The 19,577-nt window shown below is 39.3% G+C and overlaps 1 protein-coding gene across 1 annotated transcript; it reads left to right on the top strand.

Moving 5' to 3' along the window:
* Window positions 1-1,711: 1,711 nt before the first annotated feature.
* ERFE (erythroferrone) lies at window positions 1,712-18,859 on the top strand. The gene is made up of 8 exons (XM_083363198.1): window positions 1,712-3,325; window positions 4,519-4,632; window positions 5,682-5,790; window positions 7,588-7,805; window positions 15,158-15,266; window positions 16,226-16,316; window positions 16,587-16,665; window positions 17,026-18,859. The coding sequence occupies exons 1-8, from the start codon at window positions 3,137-3,139 to the stop codon at window positions 17,122-17,124; spliced, it is 1,008 nt and encodes a 335-aa protein (XP_083219324.1). The 5' UTR covers window positions 1,712-3,136; the 3' UTR covers window positions 17,125-18,859.
* Window positions 18,860-19,577: the final 718 nt, after the last annotated feature.

Below are 19,577 nucleotides of genomic sequence, written 5' to 3'. Positions count from 1 at the left end.
TGTTAGTAAGAGGATAAAGTTGCATTGTAATCAAGACTTCATTGTTCCTGCATATGAATTTTCATTTAAAACTGTCATGATGACACAATGCTGTAATTTTTCAGTTTTTCCCAACAGCTGCAATTAAGGTTGTGAGTTGCAGTGTGGAATCTCTGTGTATAAGAGTAATCAGAATGTGTGTGAGAGACGGGGGGGGGGCATGAAGCTCAGAGGCTGGGCTATCATGAAACATTGAGACAAGAATCTGGAACAAGCTGTTAATATGAGCAGGAAAAATCAAGCTGTTTTGTTTTTCTTTTTACTGCAATTGTAAAACTGAGTAGAAACTGAGCAAAAGTATTAAAATCACATTTGTTGACATTATACAGAGGATACTTTGTTAGTCCTTACTGCCGCCCCCCAAAAAAACCCTAGAAAAATCAGGTGTCTAATAGCACGTTTTCCAACTAATGTTTTACTAAAAGGCATAAGCTTTTATGAGCTGCAGCTCATTTCATTAAATTTGGACCACAGAATTTCATTTCGTCACATTGATCACTAAAATGTGTTATTGGAAAAGGTGCTACCATATTCCTCCTGATTATTTGCTGATGTAGTCTCCTGTGAAATCTACTATGTAGCTACTCCGATCTCTATGGCAGTCTAAGACAACCTGTGAGGGAAAGGCAAGGGCTGAAGCAGAGGGGACATGTTCTTTCTGACCACATTGTTCATGAAGTGTACTAGATTGTGCCCAGAGTATAAATTGTGTTGGGAGAAGACAGAAAAATTGGAACAATTAAAGATAGCTAGGTTATCCTAGCTGTGAGTAGGGAATTATATGAAGACAACAACCCGATAGAATCAGGGCATGGTTGTATCATTGGAGATGAGGATGAGTCCTTTAAAGTGGCTGTTTGGGTGTGTTCAAATAGCTTCCCATGAAGAATGATGTATCAGATCCACACTAAAGCCACATATGGAAGGTCCCTTTGAATTTTCTGAGGAATGGGAAGGCTGTATATATTCTAATCCTCCTTTGACAGACCCACAGACAGATCCTAACCATCACTTTTAATACTTTTAGTAATACTGGACATCTGACTTGACTGGGAGGCAAGAGCCATAGAAGCTTCTATAATTGAAGGGGTTTCTGTGATTGCATCAGGCCTCTGAAGAGACACCCCACCCCCAAAGAAACCATATGGGCTATGACTGCATTTCTCTTTCCCACTGTATTCCATAGAAAAGCCTCAGAGGAGACACCCGAACCATGTAAGATGGAGTATTAGGAGGAAAACCATTTCCTGCAATTATGCAAATGTCCACTGACTGAGGGCAATTTCTCTCCGTTTAGAGCAGACATGTCAAACACAAGGCCCAGGGGCCAGATCAGGCCCATGAAGTGGTTTCATGTGGCCCACGAAGCCATCCTGGAAACAGTGAGGGAACGGCCCCCGCTGCTTTGGCCCTGGCCCAGAGACCCTCCTTCTGCCAGAGACCCTCAGATCTGTCCCACTCCTGCCCAGGCCCCCATAGGCACCCTTGATGCGAACGATGTAGAGCTGGCCACCCAGTAGGCCATATGCACTCTAGCCACGCCCACCCAGTAGGCCACACCCACCCTGGCCATACCCACCCGGCCCCCTGAGGGCAACCGCAATGCTGATGCGGCCCTCAATGAAATTGAGTTTGACACCTCTGGTTTAGAGTCTCCATTCTATCTCATAAGTGCATCTTCAGTCATTTTACAAAATCTGTTCAAAGGATTGCCTCAGGTCAGATGTTTGAATGGAAAACTTCTCTTCCATTCAGTTCTTTAAGTAAACTAAACTTGTGATTTAAAATGAAAAAATGTAATATTTCTGAAACAAAAGGAACAGAAAAAACATATTAGAATTTTCTGAATTATGGAACAACTTTGATTGTACAGTATTTCAATTATTTTATTACTACTTTTTGCCACAGTTTTTACCTGCACCTGTATTTTTTATAGATTGGTTCCATTTTCTTTATTTTCTTCAATCTATTACATGCTAAACGACTTAGGACTGAGAAAGTTTAAGAAATGAGACAATTATTTTAATTATAACACTACACATGAAACAAACATAGATTTTAGATTCAAAACAAAACAGCATTAACATGTGTCCAAAGAAATGCAGCATGGGATGTGTCATGCTCTAGAATCCTTTCAACCATCAGGTGCCCCAGATTAAGCCCCCTTTCTCTCAGCCCTTAAATAAATTCTCTGTAAGGGAGAAACAAAGCCAATACAACCATCTGCATTTCATGTTAACCTGCGAGCCACTGAAATTTCATAGAGCCACTTTTAGTGCAAACGTCTGTCTTTGTTCTGCTGCTATCAGATCCTGATGAGCTTCCGCACGAATTCTGCTTTTGTAATTCGTTCCTGGTGCCAAGAGGTGGCTCTCTAGGACAAGGGACCTTTCTGGTGAGGCGGGGAATTCAAGCTTATTAAAAGAAGGGAAGCTGGGCAAAGATATTCAGACAGGAGCAGAGTGGCAGTAGGGATGTAATCAGACAAGCATACGAGTCCCTGGTTTGAAAAACAGAGCACTGAAAAGAGGTTGGGCCAAGCACTCCCAGGCAGCCAAAGCTGTGAATGGAACCATCGTGGGACTTCTGTGGTTTTTACAATTTTATCTAGGCTCTGACTAAGGATCCAGGAGAAAGGGAGCAAACCGCTTCTGTGCCATCTGGATTAGCTCATTTCTTTAAGGGCAGCCTGAAACTCCTGATTTCTGCTACTCAGCTGCTTTTGAAGGAGTCCTACAGATAACTTCTTACACATCTTTGACCCTGAAGAAGAAACTGAAATGCTCTTTCTGATCTAACAATCAGGTGCAATTAATGTGTGTGTGTACTCACGCAGTTACATTTTTTAAACCTTACTTTTTTACAAGCTTTTTAAAGAAAAATGTTGATAATCTTGAACGTCTTCTGTGAAAAAAAATATTGAAGATACATTGGATAACTTCTGCTTGAACTTAATATTCCTTTGTGGAATTTTCACAGATCTACAGACTACTGTATATTTTTTTTGAAAGACCACAGATAAGCTTTGTCTTTTAGTTCCTGAGAAGTTCCCAGTCATATCTAACTCTAGTTGTCTGTATAAACCAAGGGATCAGTTATGTGCCAGAATATGGCTAAGCCTTTCCTTTCTGGCTGCCCACTTCAGTTATTAGCTCTGGGTCTACTAGCAATGTTTTTTTGTGCTAGCACTGTGGAAAATGAGAAACAGGAAGACAGGAGGAACCAAGAAAAGGCACCCCGGTGGAATGAAACGAGCAGTCTTCCCTTGCCATCATCCCAGGACTCAGTAAGAACATTTCATATGCTACTTCCTTCTTACTAACTCACCTCTTCTTCCACCTCACCTCTTAGTAAAAATTGAAAATTCTTCCTTGATGAAGAATTCCCTAACAATGGATATGGCACAGAAATAGCATTGGAACAGAACACTAGAGAAAGTGAAAGTGCTCAATTATCAAAATGGATTTTGCCTTTAGATGTTGGGTGGTGAACAATTTGCATATAAAACTAGGCGTTTTGATCTATCTTGTCATAGTCATAATTGAGTCTTATAGGAATTTAGACATATTTACTTGGAAATAAGTTATGTTGAGTGTGATGGGACCTTTTTATTAACACTGCACTGAAAATCATTGGGGGGGGGGAAAGCACTTCAGTTGTGTGCCTGGCTGGTCTTGTTTAGACATTATTAGTTGTAACTAGAAGTTACAGGGGAACAGCTTTTGCTGTTAACAAGGCAACTATGTGGCAGTAACCTGAAATCACCAGGCTTCAAACTCAACTCAAATCTAGAAGATACTTGATGTATTTTTTTCTGGCTGTGTGGAAATTGGAGTCATTCTGAAATATGATTCTTTCCTGACTACAACACTTAGAATTTATGGATCAGGAAATGTGAATATGTTTGAGGGGAAAAAGAAATCGGGAGAGTTTTGTATCAATAGTAAGTCATTCTGAGAATTATAAAAGATAAGTTGGTTTAAAGAATCTCACTGAATCTGTATTTATCTGATAGGTTTATTAGGAATATTTTAGATGTAGATGGAAAGTATCCTCAAAGATGACAGTGGTGTATATATTTTGAGAGACAAAATAGTGCAAAACCCAATCTGATCAATAATCCTTATGGCAGGAACTTGCAAATTCTCTTTTGAATAATGAGAAGCAGCAATTTAAACAGATAATTCATTTCAGTCTTCCCCTTCTACTAGGTTTGCTAAATTACAGTTTCCACAATTTTCAGCTATGATCAACTGGTTAGAAATGTTGAAGAATTATATTCCAACAAACATGAGTATATTACTTTAGAAAAACTAGCCCAGATAGCAAATAATTTTCTGAGTTACTGTATATCTGGAACAGCAGGTTATAAAGATATTGGTAATTCTCAGTGTTTTTTGAGATATTGTTGTTTTATATATCAACCTGTATAGTTGCTTTAATTTTTTCTTGTTTTAACTTTTTTCTTATTATGCAAAGGAAAATACTCCACAAAAAATTCATAGCTCTGATTCCCGGAATGCTTGGATGCTCCTCATGAACAATGAGGTGAGGAGGAAAAAAATGAATAAAAACAAGTCCAGAAAGATAAAGGTAAGCAATTTTAACCATGCTACCTATGTTTTGATATTCCCTATTTTTGAAGTCCTGTTCCCACAACCTCAATCACTAGCTCAGCCAAATCTCCTAACTAATTCTGGTAACACACAGTCATCCTTTTTAAAATATAGCATACTGGTCATTTTTCCTAGAATTGCATAAGCATACGAAACACAAGATTACCACAAGGCTACATTGGTCCCTTCTCTGTTAGCCAGACAAACAGAAATAGGTGTGGTTGGGTTACTGCAGCTAATCAGTGTTTAGAGCATGTGTTCTGTGCTGGCCAAGTTTGGTAGTGAATTCTAATTCAATTTCTTCACCTACTCTTCATCTTTTTTCTTGGATAGTTGACTGTGATAAATGAGACAATTGACCGCTTTTAGGTATTCCAAAACAAGTCCAAGGAAAATTACTTAACTGTGTGCCTGACTGTATTGCTCTGTTCCCAACACAGCAGGTTTGAACACAAGAGTATGGATAGTTAAGGATTTATTCCAAACAGTATAAAGAAATAACATAATCACATAACTTGAGACAGCAATCAAAGAATATATAGGAATACTGAAAAATAACCCCAGACAAAGAAAGACCTTGGGCCCCTTCTTACAGTCAGGGAACCCCAGAGAGATTACAGCAGACAACGCATCCCAGTAAGCTTTGTATCAAAGTTCCATCCCATTGGGGCTATGGCTACCTTATATATACTGTGGACCATAATTAAGCATATCTGCTTTTTTTTTTGTCTCCTCTCACTGGATTTTACCAGAACAGCCCGTGAAATATTTAGGATTTGCACTATTTGATTCATACGTGGGTGAGGGGTCCAAGAATAATAGTTCAGATATTACAGGTGATATTGTATTCAATTTGTAACACTGTTCCTGTGTCAGAGGATTACAAAATGTTTCAAGACTGATTAATTAAGAAAGGAACAAACACGAATTAATTAAATGGGTGCCATAGATATGGACAATAGTAGATAAAAGATTTTTGGACCTGAAGGAGTAGGACCTAATTATTGTGGTGAATTTGGGTTCTAGTTTGGCATTCCAAGCCTGTTAGACGCTGCAGAGTCAGCACAACCTCGTCCAGATACCAGTACTATTATTCAGGAGAAATTGCTGAGGGAGTTCCAGCTGCTGCTCAAAGGTAGGGAACAAACATTACTACACTACAAGCAAATATATTATGGTGCAATTAAATTAAAATATAATGAATGTGAATAAGTTGATTTTATGTGTCAATTCTCTCAATTGACATTCTAGGGATAAACTTTTTAAAATTCCTTTTACAAGGACAAATGATATAATGGAATAGTTAGAGTAGATGGCAGCTGGAGTAAGGAAGCTTTTCATTCATTCATCATTCAGGCTTTTGGAGGCCCATTCACAATTAATAAAGAGTAGCATGGCTGGTCAGTTACAAGGGGTGTGTGCTATGAATTCCTAGGAATTTTAGAACACAGAAAAAGACACCGGTGCTCTTATTCTTAAATTGTGAGCTTTGAGCAGGACAGGTTTCTGGGTAGTTTGCACAAAGATGCCTTTAAGAAGTAGGTTTGATTGGCCCTCCTATATGACATGCTTAAAGTCTGTGACTCGTACTGTTTATATAAATTAGTATCAAACCTAAAAATAAAATTGGCATTGGTTTATTCTCTTTTACTGCCAATCAAAATAGAGGTAACAAAGTAGAATTAATTTATAAATGGATTTCAAAAGAGTATATTTTATTTCTGCTTCAAAACATTGCTTTACTAGGGATATTTAACATTTGCTTACTTCCCAGCTGGTCTTTAAAATGTACTGTTCAGATTTTTCCTTTCTCCACCACTGCCAAGTAGAATTCTTTAAAAAGGTGAAACACTCTGGAGAATCTCAGAACATCCCATTCTGAATAAGTTTACAATGTGTAAATCAGCTCCCTTGAAACTGGCTGATGATTGGAGTGGGGTGCAGTGTCCCCAACCCCCCCTTAGGAGTTTGCTTAGTTAGCTCTCCATTCTTTCCTCAGCTTCTGGTTATTTGCCTACACAGAATTCCATGACATTCCTTCAATAATTCATACTAGCCTTTGGTTACTATACTGGGAGTAATGTTTTTACTTTTAATCTGACCTCACTAGATGTTGTGAAACTGCAACTCTCTGGTTAGGAAATCTCCCTATTGTAATTCCAGCATGCCTAAAAGTAACCAGATTGATAAAGACAATGCAGCATAATAAGTATCTACTGTATATCTGAAGAATATCGTAGCCCAAGATATCAGAGATCCAAAACCCTATATAGGCAATACCTTCCTGTGCAGAATTCAACAGGGAGCAGTGAGAGCCCTTCCTCCTTCCAAACTGTAATGATTTATTTTTATTTTTTAATTCCATTTATATCCCGCCCTTCTCCGAAGACTCAGGGCGGCTTACAAGCTTAGCAGTAATGATGACATCACTAAAGAACCAGTTTTCCTGAATACAGTGCAATTGTCTGTATTGTGCATAAGAGGTATCTTTGCATGAATACATACATACATGCACATAGTAGTACATACATGCATACATCTCCATCCGTCCATCCATCCATCCATCCATCCATCCATCCATCCATCCATCCATTCATCATAAGCTGGAATCCAGAGAGCACAGGGTTTGAATTGGATTCATGGAATTCTTGAAATGCATAGCTCTATTCAGATGCTTTGCCGCAGAGAGTCACTATGGCTTTTCAGCAAGGTAACCAGCTTGAGTTGGAGAAGGGAATGGCTGTAGATCTCTCCTTGTGTGATGTATGGGAAGCTATTGCCTGAAGAGGGCTTCCCTCAGCTTTTGCCTCACAAACAAATTATACTCTGATAATTAAAAAAAATCAAAAATCAAAATCAAGTCAATCATGTTTTAAGAATAAGGTATAATGGGGCAAATTTGTTATAAATCTTTGTATTTTTGACTGCTCAGGAATAATTAGGAAGCAAGAAAGGATCAATATCAAAACCACCAGCAAAAAGTGCCAGCATGGAGAAGCTAGAGATGGAAAAGAAGAGAATTTCTTTCCCCAAAATAGAGTCCCACTGATAAAAAGCAGGGAACGAATAGAAGCAGCATTCCACTGCCAGACCCAGAAGAACATTTCAGTGGATCAACGGTCTCTTCAAGAACTTCAACTTTATTATATAGTGAGTAGCAAAAGGAAAGAAGTTGGATAGCTCTGATTCTAATGCACAGTTCAAATGAGGCCTTACTTGTTGCCTGGAATCAAAGGATGGTTACAGTCTTAGATCAGATTGCATCTGTGTGAACTCTTTCTGCATGTAGATTCTGGAGAGCCCTGCTTAATTCCCTGGAAAGTGTTCAAGTTTGCTACTCTGAAGAAGTAGAGACAATAATTGGGCTCTAAGTGAGCCCACCTGGGCATTAGATCCATGACCCTCCTGATAGTTAAAGCCCTATAGGACAGTGATGGCAAACCTTTTAGAGACCGAGTGCCCAAACTGCAACCCAAAACCCACTTATGTATCATCGGGTGCCGAGTGGGCGTGGCCCATTGGGTGGGCGTGGCTGCGTTATTGGCAGACTGGGTGGGACTAAAAAGTTCAATCAATCAATTCCAACTTTGCAAGAACTTTTTTTTCCTGCGAGAAGTTGAAATTGAGTGATTGATTGAACCTTTTTTTTTGCACACGGGGGCGGAGGCCTAAAGCGAAAAGGTTTTATAAAACCCAGCTGAAGGCCTAGGACTGGGCTGATGGCGTACGTGCGCACAGAGAGGGCTCTGCGTGCCACTTGTGGCACCTGTGCCATAGGTTCGCCACCACGGCTATAGGAGATGATGGGTCATTGAATCCAGGCAATGGTAAATGCATCCTTGACAGATAAGGTGGTTTTGCCAATTGTTAGAAGCAATAGATCATCCCTTCCTCAAGAATCAACTGCTGTATCCCATTTTTGTCCTGGCTCCAATTGAGAAAGTGGTTGGCTTCAGAAGAACCTGGAAGAAATTGTCTGTATCTTTTTCAATTGGTTTCAGACCAGGATATAGTAATGAGATGGCATTAATTGCATTTGTGGATGATATCTAGTGGGGTTGGGATGGTGGTGGGGCATCTCCTGTTCTTTCTTGATCTCTTAGAAGTTTTTGATTCAGTTGATCATGGTGTGCTTATGGACTAGCTGTGAGAGTTGTGGGCCCCCCCACAAAGTTGTAGTGGTTCTTATTTCTCCAGAGCCAGTTCCAGTTGGTATTGTTAGGACAGAAAATATCTAGTCCTACATTCCTACTTTGTAGGGTTACTCAGGGCTTTTCACTCTCCACTCTTTTTTAACATCTATATAAATCCGATGAATGGGTCACCCAAATATAAGCAGTTAAGAATCATCAGAACAAAAATGGTATCTTCATTCTTTCATAACTCCTGCTTCAAGAGCAGGTAGCAATATAGTGAGAAGGGCCTTTGTAAAAATCCATCTTGTGTGCCAATTGTAGCCATTCCTGATTTCAGAAGCTCTGTTCACAGTCACTCAACCTTTGTTCAATAATCAAAAAACAGATCTGTGAACATCTAGAAATACAGTTATAATAGTTGCCAGCATGGGTTTAGAATAAAATACAATAGAATAGAGCTGGAAGGGACCTTGGAGGTCTTCTAGTCCAGCCGCCTGCTCAAGCAGGAGAACCTATACCATCTCAGACAGGTGATTGTCTAGCCTCTTCTTAAAAATCTCCAGTGATGGAGCACCCACGATTTCTGGAGGCAAGCTGTTCCACTGGTTGATTGTCCTCACTGTTAGGAACTTTCTCCTTAATTCCAGGTTGTTTCTCTCTCTGATCAGTTTCCAACCATTGTTTCTTGCCCTGCCCTCTGGTAAACAAAGTGACCCCCTCTACCTTGTGGCAGCCCCTCAGATACTGGAATACTGCTATCATGTCTCCCCTATTTCTTCTTTTCTTTAGACTAGACAAACCCAAGTCCCACAGCCATTCTTTGTACATTTTAGTCTCCAGGTCTTTGATCATCTTAGCTGCTCTTCTCTGAATTTTTTCCAAACTCTCAATATCTTTTTTGTGATATGGTGACCAAAATTGGCTGCAGTATTTCAGGTGTGGTCTTACTGGGTTTTATAAAGCAGTACTAATACTTCATGTGATCTTGATTCTATCCCTCTGTTAATGCAGCCTAGCACTGTGCTGGATTTTGGGTTGCTGCTGCACACTGCTGGCTCATGGTTAAGTGATTGTCCACTAGGAATCCAAGGTCCCTCTCATAGTTACTGTTTTTAAGCCAGATCTCACCCAGTCTGTACTTGCACCTTGGTTTTTTCCTGCCTAAATGTAAAACTTTGCTTTTCTCCACATTGAAACTCATTTTGCTGGATAGGGCCCATTGTTCAAGTTTGTCTAGATCTTTATGGATCCTGGGTTTGTCTTCTGGGGTGTTGGCTACTCCTTTCACTTTGGTGTCATCTACAAATTTGATGAGTTCCCGTTCAATTCCCTCATCTAAGTCATTTATGAAGATATTGAAGAGTACTGGGCCTAAGATGGAACCTTGTAGTACCCCACTGCTTACTTCTCTCCATATGCCATTGAGGACTACTCGTTGAGTATGGTTTGTCAGCCAGCTACAGATCCATCTGGTGGTGATGTTGTCTATTCCACCTTTTTCTAGTTTACCAAGGAGTAGGTTGTGGTCTACTTTATCAAATGCCTTACTGAAATCTAAGTATACTATGTCTACAGCATTTTGCTGGTCTACTAGTATAGTCACTTTATCAAACAATGAAATAAAATTGTTTTGGCATGATCTGTTTTTAACAAACCTGTGCTGGCTACTGTTTATGACTTTGTTTGCTTCTAGTTGTTCACAGATCTGTTTTTTGATTATCTTTTCTAGGATCTTCCCAGGTATTGATGTTAAACTGATTGGTCTGTAGTTTCCTGGGTCTGTTTTTTCCCCCTTTCTTGAAGATGTGAACCACATCAACCCTTTTCCAATCCTCAGGTACTTCCCCGGTGCTAAGAACTTTTGAAAGATGTGGTGCAATGGTTCTAAGATAACATCTGTCAGCTCTTTCAGAACTCTGGGATGTAATCTGTCGGGTCCTGGTGATTTATATTCGTCAAAGTCAGATACTGTTCTCTTACCATTTTCTTGCTTATTTTTGTTTCTAGTACGTCTTTTGCAGTGGGTTTTTTGGTATGTTGGGATATAGTTTCTTTTTGTGTGAAGACTGATTCAAAGTATGAGTTAAGCAGCTCTGCTTTCTCCCTGTTGCCTGTTATTTCCTTGTCATCTTCTCTCTTTAGTGGGCCTACAGTTTCCTTGACTTTTTTCTTGTTGTTAATATGTTGGAAGAAACTTTTTTTAAATTATCCTTGATTAGTGTTGCAAGTCTTTGTTCGTTCTGAGCCTTTGCTTTCCTGACTTCATCTTTGCATGTTCTGGCTGTCTGCTGATAATTGGCCTTAGTTATGTGCCCATTTTTTTGTATTTGTCCTTTTTGTCTTTGTTTGTCAGAAAGATCTTTGTGCAGCCATGCTGGTTTCTTCTTGAATTTCTTGTTTTGCTTTCTCAATGGTATTGTGCTGGTCTGAGCTTTTTTGATTGCATTTTTCAGTGTTTCCTACACTTCTTGGGTTGTTTTCCCCTTTAGGATTTTCATCCATGGGATCTTTCCTAGGTTCCCTCTGAGTTTGTTAAAGTCAGCTCTTTTGAAGTTTAAGACATTGGTTGATTGTTTTCTATTGCTAGTCTTTGCATTATATTAAATTCCAGGCATTATATTGTTGGGGGCAATTAAGCTGACTTTGTAATAATGCCGCTTGGGGTGTGTGAAAGCCCTAATAAGCAGGCATATACATAGAATGAAGGCTACTGCTAAGTTTGTAAAGCCGCCCTGAGTCTTCGGAGAAGGGCGGGATATAAATGGAATTAAAATAAATAAATAAATAAATAAATAAATAAATAAATAAATAAATAAATAAATAAATATTAAAACAGATCATGCCAAACCAAACTTATTTCATTCTTTGACAAAGTGACTAAATTAGTAGACCAGTGAAATGCTATGGACATAGTATATTTAGACTTCAGCAAGGTAGACCACAACCTACTTCTTGGTAAGCCAGAAAAATATTTATTTATTTATTTATTTATTAGTTACATTTATATACCGCCCTATTCCCTGAGGACTCAGGGCGGTTTACAGGGAGTTAAAAATCCACCATATAAAAGTTAAAAAACCAAATTAAAAAAATATTAAATTAACCCTGTATACATTAAAACCCCAATTAAAAATTTCTCCTCAGCCTGGGCCTGAGAGCTCAAAGAGCCAGGTCTTCAGGCCCCGGCGGAATGATCGGAGGTCGGGGGCAGTCCTCAGCTCCACCGGCAGCTGGTTCCAGAGGGCAGGCGCTCCCACCGAGAAGGCCCTATCCCTGGGTGTCACCCGCCGGCAATCTCTCACCGGCGGCACCCTAAGCAGACCCTCCCTGTGGGAGCGCACTGGGTGAAGGGCGTTTGATGCCGGCAGCAGGTGTTCCCTCAAATAGCCCGGACCCAGGCCATGTAGGGCTTTATAGGTAATAACCAGCACCTTGAATTTCACCCGGAGGGCAACCGGAAGCCAATGCAGCTCGCGGAGTAGAGGTGTTACATGGGAGTATCGGGAAACCCCCATAACAACTCGCGCGGCCGCATTCTGCACCAGTTGAAGCCTCCGAGTGGTCTTCAAGGGCAGCCCCATGTAGAGAGCGTTACAGTAGTCCAAACGGGAGGTCACGAGCGCATGAGTAACTGTGCGTAGGGCATCTCGGTCCAGATAGGGACGCAACTGGCGCACCAGGCGATGGGATGGACAGCATCACCATGAGATGGATTTGTGACTGGCTGACAAACCATACTCAACAAGTAGTTATTAATGGTAGTACATCTACATGGAGGGGAAGTAAGCAGTGGGGTGACACAGGGGTCTGTTTTAAGCCCAGTACTCTTCAATGTTTTCATAAATGACTTAGATGAGGGAATAGAAGGGGAACTCATCAAATTTGCAGATGACACTAAACTGGCAGGAATGTGGAGAAAAGCAAGATTTTACTCTTAGGCAGGAAAAAACAAAGGTACAAGTACAGATTAGGTGAGACCTGGCTCAAAAACAGTAACTGTGAGAGGGACCTTGGAGTCCTAGTGGATGATCACTTAAATATGAGCCAGCAGTATGTGGCAACAGCCAAAAGTGCTAATACAATCCTTGGTTGTATAAACAGTGGGTGCTTCATCACTGGAGGTTTTTAAGAAGAAACTGGACAGTCACTTGTCTGAAATGGAATAGGATCTCCTGCTTGAGCAGGGAACTGGACTAGAAGTCCTCCAAGGTCCCTTCCAGCTCTATTCTGATTCTGGTTCCTGGTTGGCCCATCTCATCAAGGTATGCCTATGTAGCACTATTGCTCTGCGATCTGCACTGGGTCCCAGAGAGCCTCCAGATGCAATTCAAATACATCTACAAAGCTTTTCATTACATAGGCCTGGGTTATTTGTGAGACCATTTATTTTCAATTATATTTATAATATTCAACAGCATGCTCCAGGCTCCTTCCTTAAAATATTGTTCTCCCATTATACCCTTCTCTGTCATGGCATCCGCTTTTTGGTATTACAGGTAGTCTTTGACTTACAGCAGTTTGTTAGTGACTGAAGTTACAACGGCACTGAAAAAAGTGACTTATGACCATTTTTCATACGTATGGTTGTTGCAGCATCCCCATGGTCACATGATAAAAATTCAGATGCTTGGCAACTGGGTTCATATTTATGACAGTTACAGTATCCTCGGGTCATGTGACCAGCTTTTGTAGCCTTCTGACAAGCAAACTAAATGGGGAAATCAGATTCACTTAACAACCTCTTGTTACTAACTTAACAACTGCAGTGATTCACTTAACAACTGTGGCAAGAAAGGTCATATAATAGAACAAAACTCATTTAACAAATGACTTGCTTACAGAAATTTTGAGCTCAATTGTGGTCATAAGTCAAGGACTATCTGTACATACCTCTGAGATGTTGATGGTCCCAAGCCTGTTGACTTTTCATACAACCCTGACATTTTGGGCCAGGTTGCTGGATTAGCCTGCCCATGATGTGTATAACATTAAATGATGGTGGGTTAATCTTCGTTTATTTATTTCTCAAATGTATATAGCTGCCATCGCACAATATGCTTGTTGGAAAATTACTGTGGGTAATATCTAGTTTATTTTACACTTAGCACACTGCCCGGCTAGTCCTATCAGATCAGAGCAGAGTTCAGCTAGCAAAAAATATGATTGGATGGTTAGATAGTTTTTACCTCAGCGTTTCTAAATTAAGACAGGGAATCCATGGGCTGTATATTGCCCCACCCCCAACTGTTGGTGACCCATTAGCACCATAAGATTGCACCTTTAAATTTAGCAGCAAGATGTGGTTGTTTTAACATTCATGCTAAATGAATAAGTCTTTCCACTGAAAAGAGCTAACAAGTAAAGATTACCTTGCTAAAAACTAAAGCTAAAGAAGTCCCTGATTGGAAAAAATCCCCCAAAAGCCTTAAATATCCACTTTGCTGATAGAGATATTTTTTTATTACTAAACTTGTCATTTGACCTGCTCTGGTACATTATTTGCATTTATGTTAATCATTACTGATTTAAAGTCCCATTAATTCCTAAGAATGTTCTCAAAATAAATCTGGGTCCAACCTGCTATTCCCAACCATGGTTATACTAACTAATATATGTTCGCAAATAAGTAATACTTGGTCCCTGTTCTCTGCAACACTCTTTATACAGAACACTCCCCATACAGAACAAAGAAACAGAGAAGAATAATATTTTTTCTTATGACTCTAGTGGTCTTTATAATAACTTTTCTCCCTATCTAATTCTCATTATAATATCTTCTCTGTCTTGGACACATAGAAAGGAATTTTCATTAGCCAGTCTCAATGTCCTGTCATTGATTATTTTAGAGGAAAGATCAAATAACGTGGCACCACCAGATGGGACAATTAAGACCAGTGTTTTTCAGACTTTGCAACTTTGAGATGTGTGGATTTCAGTTCCCAGAATTCACAGCAGCTAGCATGCGGATAGGGAATTCTGAGAGTTAAAGTCCACACATTTTAAAGTTGTCAAGTTTGAAAAACATGAATTAAGACTATTTCTGGCATGCAACTGCATTTTCTACCCAGTAAGCCCCTATTAACCTCCTGCTTGGGACCAGTCTAATACGGAGCATGCTGTAATTTTCATGGCAGGGTTGTCAAATTTTGTTTGATTTTGATTCCCATCAGATAGCAATGGACTTAACATTGGACATCACAGCTGCCTGATTTATTTGTGCCTGAATGGACTTTTGCATCCCACTGAATGGAGTTTTCCATCTCACTTACCTTGTGCTTTTCGTTGACTGTTTTGGAATATGTTTAATATTTTGAAGTTTGTAAATAAATTTAACTACATGAGACTTTCTTGTTTGCTTGGTACTAGCCTAAGAAAGAAGAGCTGTTCCATCGTGGCCTAGGTCTAAACCTAAACAATGGTCAATATATGGCCCCTGTCAGTGGATACTACATTTTCAGTGCCAGACTGTATGTTGGTAAGTGTTTAACTTGAAATAAATATTGGCTTATTCATTGTACAAGCTAAAAATCAAGAATTGGTAAGTTGTTTTTATTTTGTCAAAGAACTTTTCTATAAAAACAAACAAACTATAATTTTGCCTATAGAAGAGTGAAATCTGAACTCACTTGAATTTTTTTAAAAAATACTAATACTAAATCCCAAGGAGATTTAGCATCAGGGAGAAAATTGGCAGTAATGGATGATATAAAGATTACTAGCAAAGTCATAGAAACATACATACTGGCTAACTCAGGGATGAAATGGGCTGATCGGTTTGTTTAGATCTCTTAGTGTTCTTTCAGGCAACAAAAGCAGGCAGGAACTATAAAAGTCTAGTTTGTGGATCATGCTATGTCACTCGTCTCTGAAATAGTGATGGGCACTTGACTACCATGTTTCCCCGAAAATAAGACCCGTTCTTATTTTTATTTTTTTGCCCCCAAAAGAGGCACCAGGTCTTATTTTTTTTGGGGGGCTTGTCTTTTCCACTCACCGACAGCCCCAGCCAGCCCGCCCACTTCTTTTGCAGCCAAAGGAGCTGCTTCATTCTGCAGCTGAGAATGGAGCTCAGCCTGCATTTTGCAGTCAAAGGCCTTTCCAGAAGGCCTCTGCAGACGAGAACTGAGCTATGGAATCCATAGTATCTATCCATGGGAGGCCTGACTGCAATGGTAAGCTCCACCCCCCCCACAGCTTGATTTTTAGACATGCGCCTTGTCCCAAAACTAGGGCTTATTTTGGGGGTGGGGCTTATATTAGGCCCACCCCCCAAAAATCAAGCTAGGACTTATTTTCAGGGTAAGTCTTACTTTCGGGGAAACACAGTAATAAGCATATTAAAGCAATGCCCTTAATAATGTCCAGCATCTGGGGTCATTTCCTAGTTACTGGCACTCTTTGCAGCCCAGCCTGATTCTTTCTTACCTTTTGCAGTTCCTCAAATCCATCCCATAAAGTACCAGTCACGGGCCCGAGATCGCCTGCGCTTGCTGATCTGTGTCGAGTCACTCTGCCGCCAGAAAAGGTGATTGATTGGGATGGAAATATTTTTGTTTGGAAAGCATCTGTTTTTTGGTGTTGCTGCATCCTGGCCTGCCTATGTATCCCAGTATAGGTAATTAATTAGCTATGTAGTTAATTCACTTAATCTCTTATCTACAACTAAGCAGGTTTATAAAAGAAATGTAGTGGGAAGCAAGAGTGGATGTGATTTTTAGAGCAAACTGTTCAATTACAAAGGGGTCACTTTGTGTTCTGGCATCCATTACTAAAGATCCTGTTATCTTACTTTCAGTTCTCTGGAAACAGTCAGCAGTTTGGACAAAACCAGTGGATATTTCACTATTTCAGTCAGTGGAATTCTCTTTCTGCAGGTGAGTCTTCAGACAGAGAGCAAGCAAGCATGCTAAAAATCTATACAATTTCAGGTATATCCAACTTTAAGTTGATTTTATTTTAAAGAATACATTTCAAGACATGAGGACAGTAGAGGCCAATAATAAAAAATACCTATTTTTTCCTCTTTGGAATGTGCTTTCAAAACTAGGTAAAGTCAATTAAATCCAAGGTTTGCTCAGTTCAATGTCTGACATTATTACACATCATATCAGCCATAATGTGGCTTGCTTATATTTGGCTTAGTATATTAGGTGAAGCTAGTCAATTTAGTTCTTTAACATATGATTTAGTACAGGTGTGAACCTAGTTACTAACTCTGAACTTCTCTGTTATAGGCTGGCCAATATGCTTCAGTTTTCATAGATAATGCAACGGGATCCTCCTTCACTGTACGAAGTGGGTCAGACTTCAGGGGCGTCCTCTTGGGTATCTAAGTGACCCACAACTGCCTATTTTTAAGCTGAAATCCTGCCTTTAATCAGCTCTAAGCTAAGCTTCTGTCTTTTGGTCAAGTGGAACTGGAAACACTAGAAGGAAGCACAAACCCTATTGCAGAAAGAGTTTAGCATGTGGCAAAATATTCAAAGAAAGCAAGATCACACATGACATTTGACTGAAGACAAAATTATATTTTCCTCTAGCACTAAAAGTTTGAAATTTCAACCTTCAGGTTCCTAGTTTACCTTTGGAGCTGGCTCTCAACCCTACTTTAATCCCAAGAATATACATTACTTGCTGTTCCCTCCACAAAATGTTGTGATGTTTGTAAAACATTGGCATTTCCTGAAGATACTGTCTTATCAGCTCAGTCTTTCATTAAGGGTATCAAACACTTCTACCACTCTGCATATATGTACTTACAGAAATCCTCCAGTGTTTTAACTTTTGTTCATTTGTTATTTTATTTTTCTTCCAAGAGCTCATGATGTTGAACTTTCTCCTCCAATAATTACCCTCACCAATATCTTTGTTGGGTTGATAAGATCATGTCAGGCCTAAAGTCCCATATCTAAACCATTGCCCTACATTAACCAACCTGAAATGACCTTATATGGTACTCTATGGCCCTAACCTGGTGACACTATATACATTGTTATCAACCACATTGATACAGATAATTACAATAGTACTGGTTTGCTTATAAATGTTGCTAACCCCATAAACTGTTGCCTTACACCTATCAGATTACATTGTTTCAGTCAGTAAATCCAATGAATGGAGGAAAGGCAGGTGCATTTTGAATTTAATTCCTAATTGTATCAGAGCAAGTTTATAAAGTTATGTGCTCAGGCATCCACCGATTACAATAATGGAACTTTTCTTTCAGAGTAATAGTCTTTATTTTCCCTGTAGCGTGATATCCAACAAAACCAACACAGCACCACCCTCTAGTCCTACAACACCACTGGCACGTAGGCAAATTTTTAAGTCATTTCTCTAATTTATGTATCAGAGAAATGCAGAGGACACATCCTTATCTATTTCAGCCCGAAAGCCGCTTCTTTAACTGCTGCTCTCTTTTTCATAATCGCTGTCTATAAGCAAATACATATTTTTTAGCAAACAGATTGGGAGTTATAGCAGCAGGCAGGCACCAACTCAGTTCAAACACAAGTTGTTTATAGGACCACAGTAATCATGTATCAGCAAGTTCTAGTTTAACTCCACCCAAATATTCAGGAAACTCAAGAATAATGGTATCTTGGGATCTTCCTTTTCCTAAAAACACTCTTAAAAGCAGATATAAGACCCAGAAAAAAGGAGGGGTTTGATACTCAGTTTTCTACATTCAAAAGGATTTTGTTTTCTTTTCCATAAAGATAAATTTCTAAGCTACTTGTCTGCTCAAAATTTGAAAATTATGCAAGGATTGGAAAGTCAAAATTCAATTTCACTTTTAACGACCACTAGAGGGCAGAAGCATCTGCACATTTAGAATTCTAGGCATCAAACCAATTAAGCTAAGCAGTATAATAGGTCTATTTTAGCGAAAGCATATTCTCAGTAAGTTGTGCATCCACCCTTCTCATTCTGGAAATGCTACTAGCTTGATAAGGCCTAGGCAATGCCCTGCCCTGCAGCATAATCGATCGTGTGCAAATTGCAGTTTTTTTATATGTTTATGTATTTACTTGTATACCGCGGGGGGGCATGCACTATAAAGTATATTTTTACAGCAACTATAGTTTGCTATATTAAAAGAAATAGTGAATGAACACACGCACCCACTTTTAAATGTGTTTTATTTAGTTACAAAAGGAATATGCCAAACAATGAAGCTGAAGCACAGGAAAAAAATGACTCTTTAGTAGATTTATTATATAAACTAACCATGGAACTAGTCCTGATGCTCAGTAATTTCAACAGAGAGCACCAATTCATGGATATCAATTTTATGTTTAATTATTTACAGATACTTTTGAAATTCTACCTGTCTTTACCAGTCAAATGGATAGGCTTAACTTCAGCTCAGAACACTTGTATATTGAAAAAATGTTTGACTGAAGAAGTACTTTTAAATTGAAAGATATTCTTTCCTGGTTTGAATTCCATTTGTTGAACACCTTCTATCAAATAGTTAACAGTATGGCATTATTTGCAAAGGATACGGGCTGGTTAGCAAATACTTTATTACTTGATAACCTCAGCTGCTGACATCCATGCACGAGCCAAATTATTATTTGTCGAACTGCACCCCAATGTCACTTAGAAACATAGAAGCTCTTGAGTTGGAAGGACCATTCAGCTCATCTAACATTTCTTTGCTCAATACAAGAATCCATTAAGTCTTTCTCAATAACCAGCTTAACTAGTCCTTACTTGAAGCCTGAATCTTACATTTAATTCAGCTCACTGATTCTTGTTCTTTCAATGTCAACTGAAAACA

This window comes from Vipera ursinii, assembly GCF_947247035.1.
Source record: "Vipera ursinii genome assembly, chromosome: 5".
NCBI lineage: Eukaryota > Metazoa > Chordata > Lepidosauria > Squamata > Viperidae > Vipera > Vipera ursinii.
This window is presented reverse-complemented; position numbering and strand designations above follow the sequence as displayed.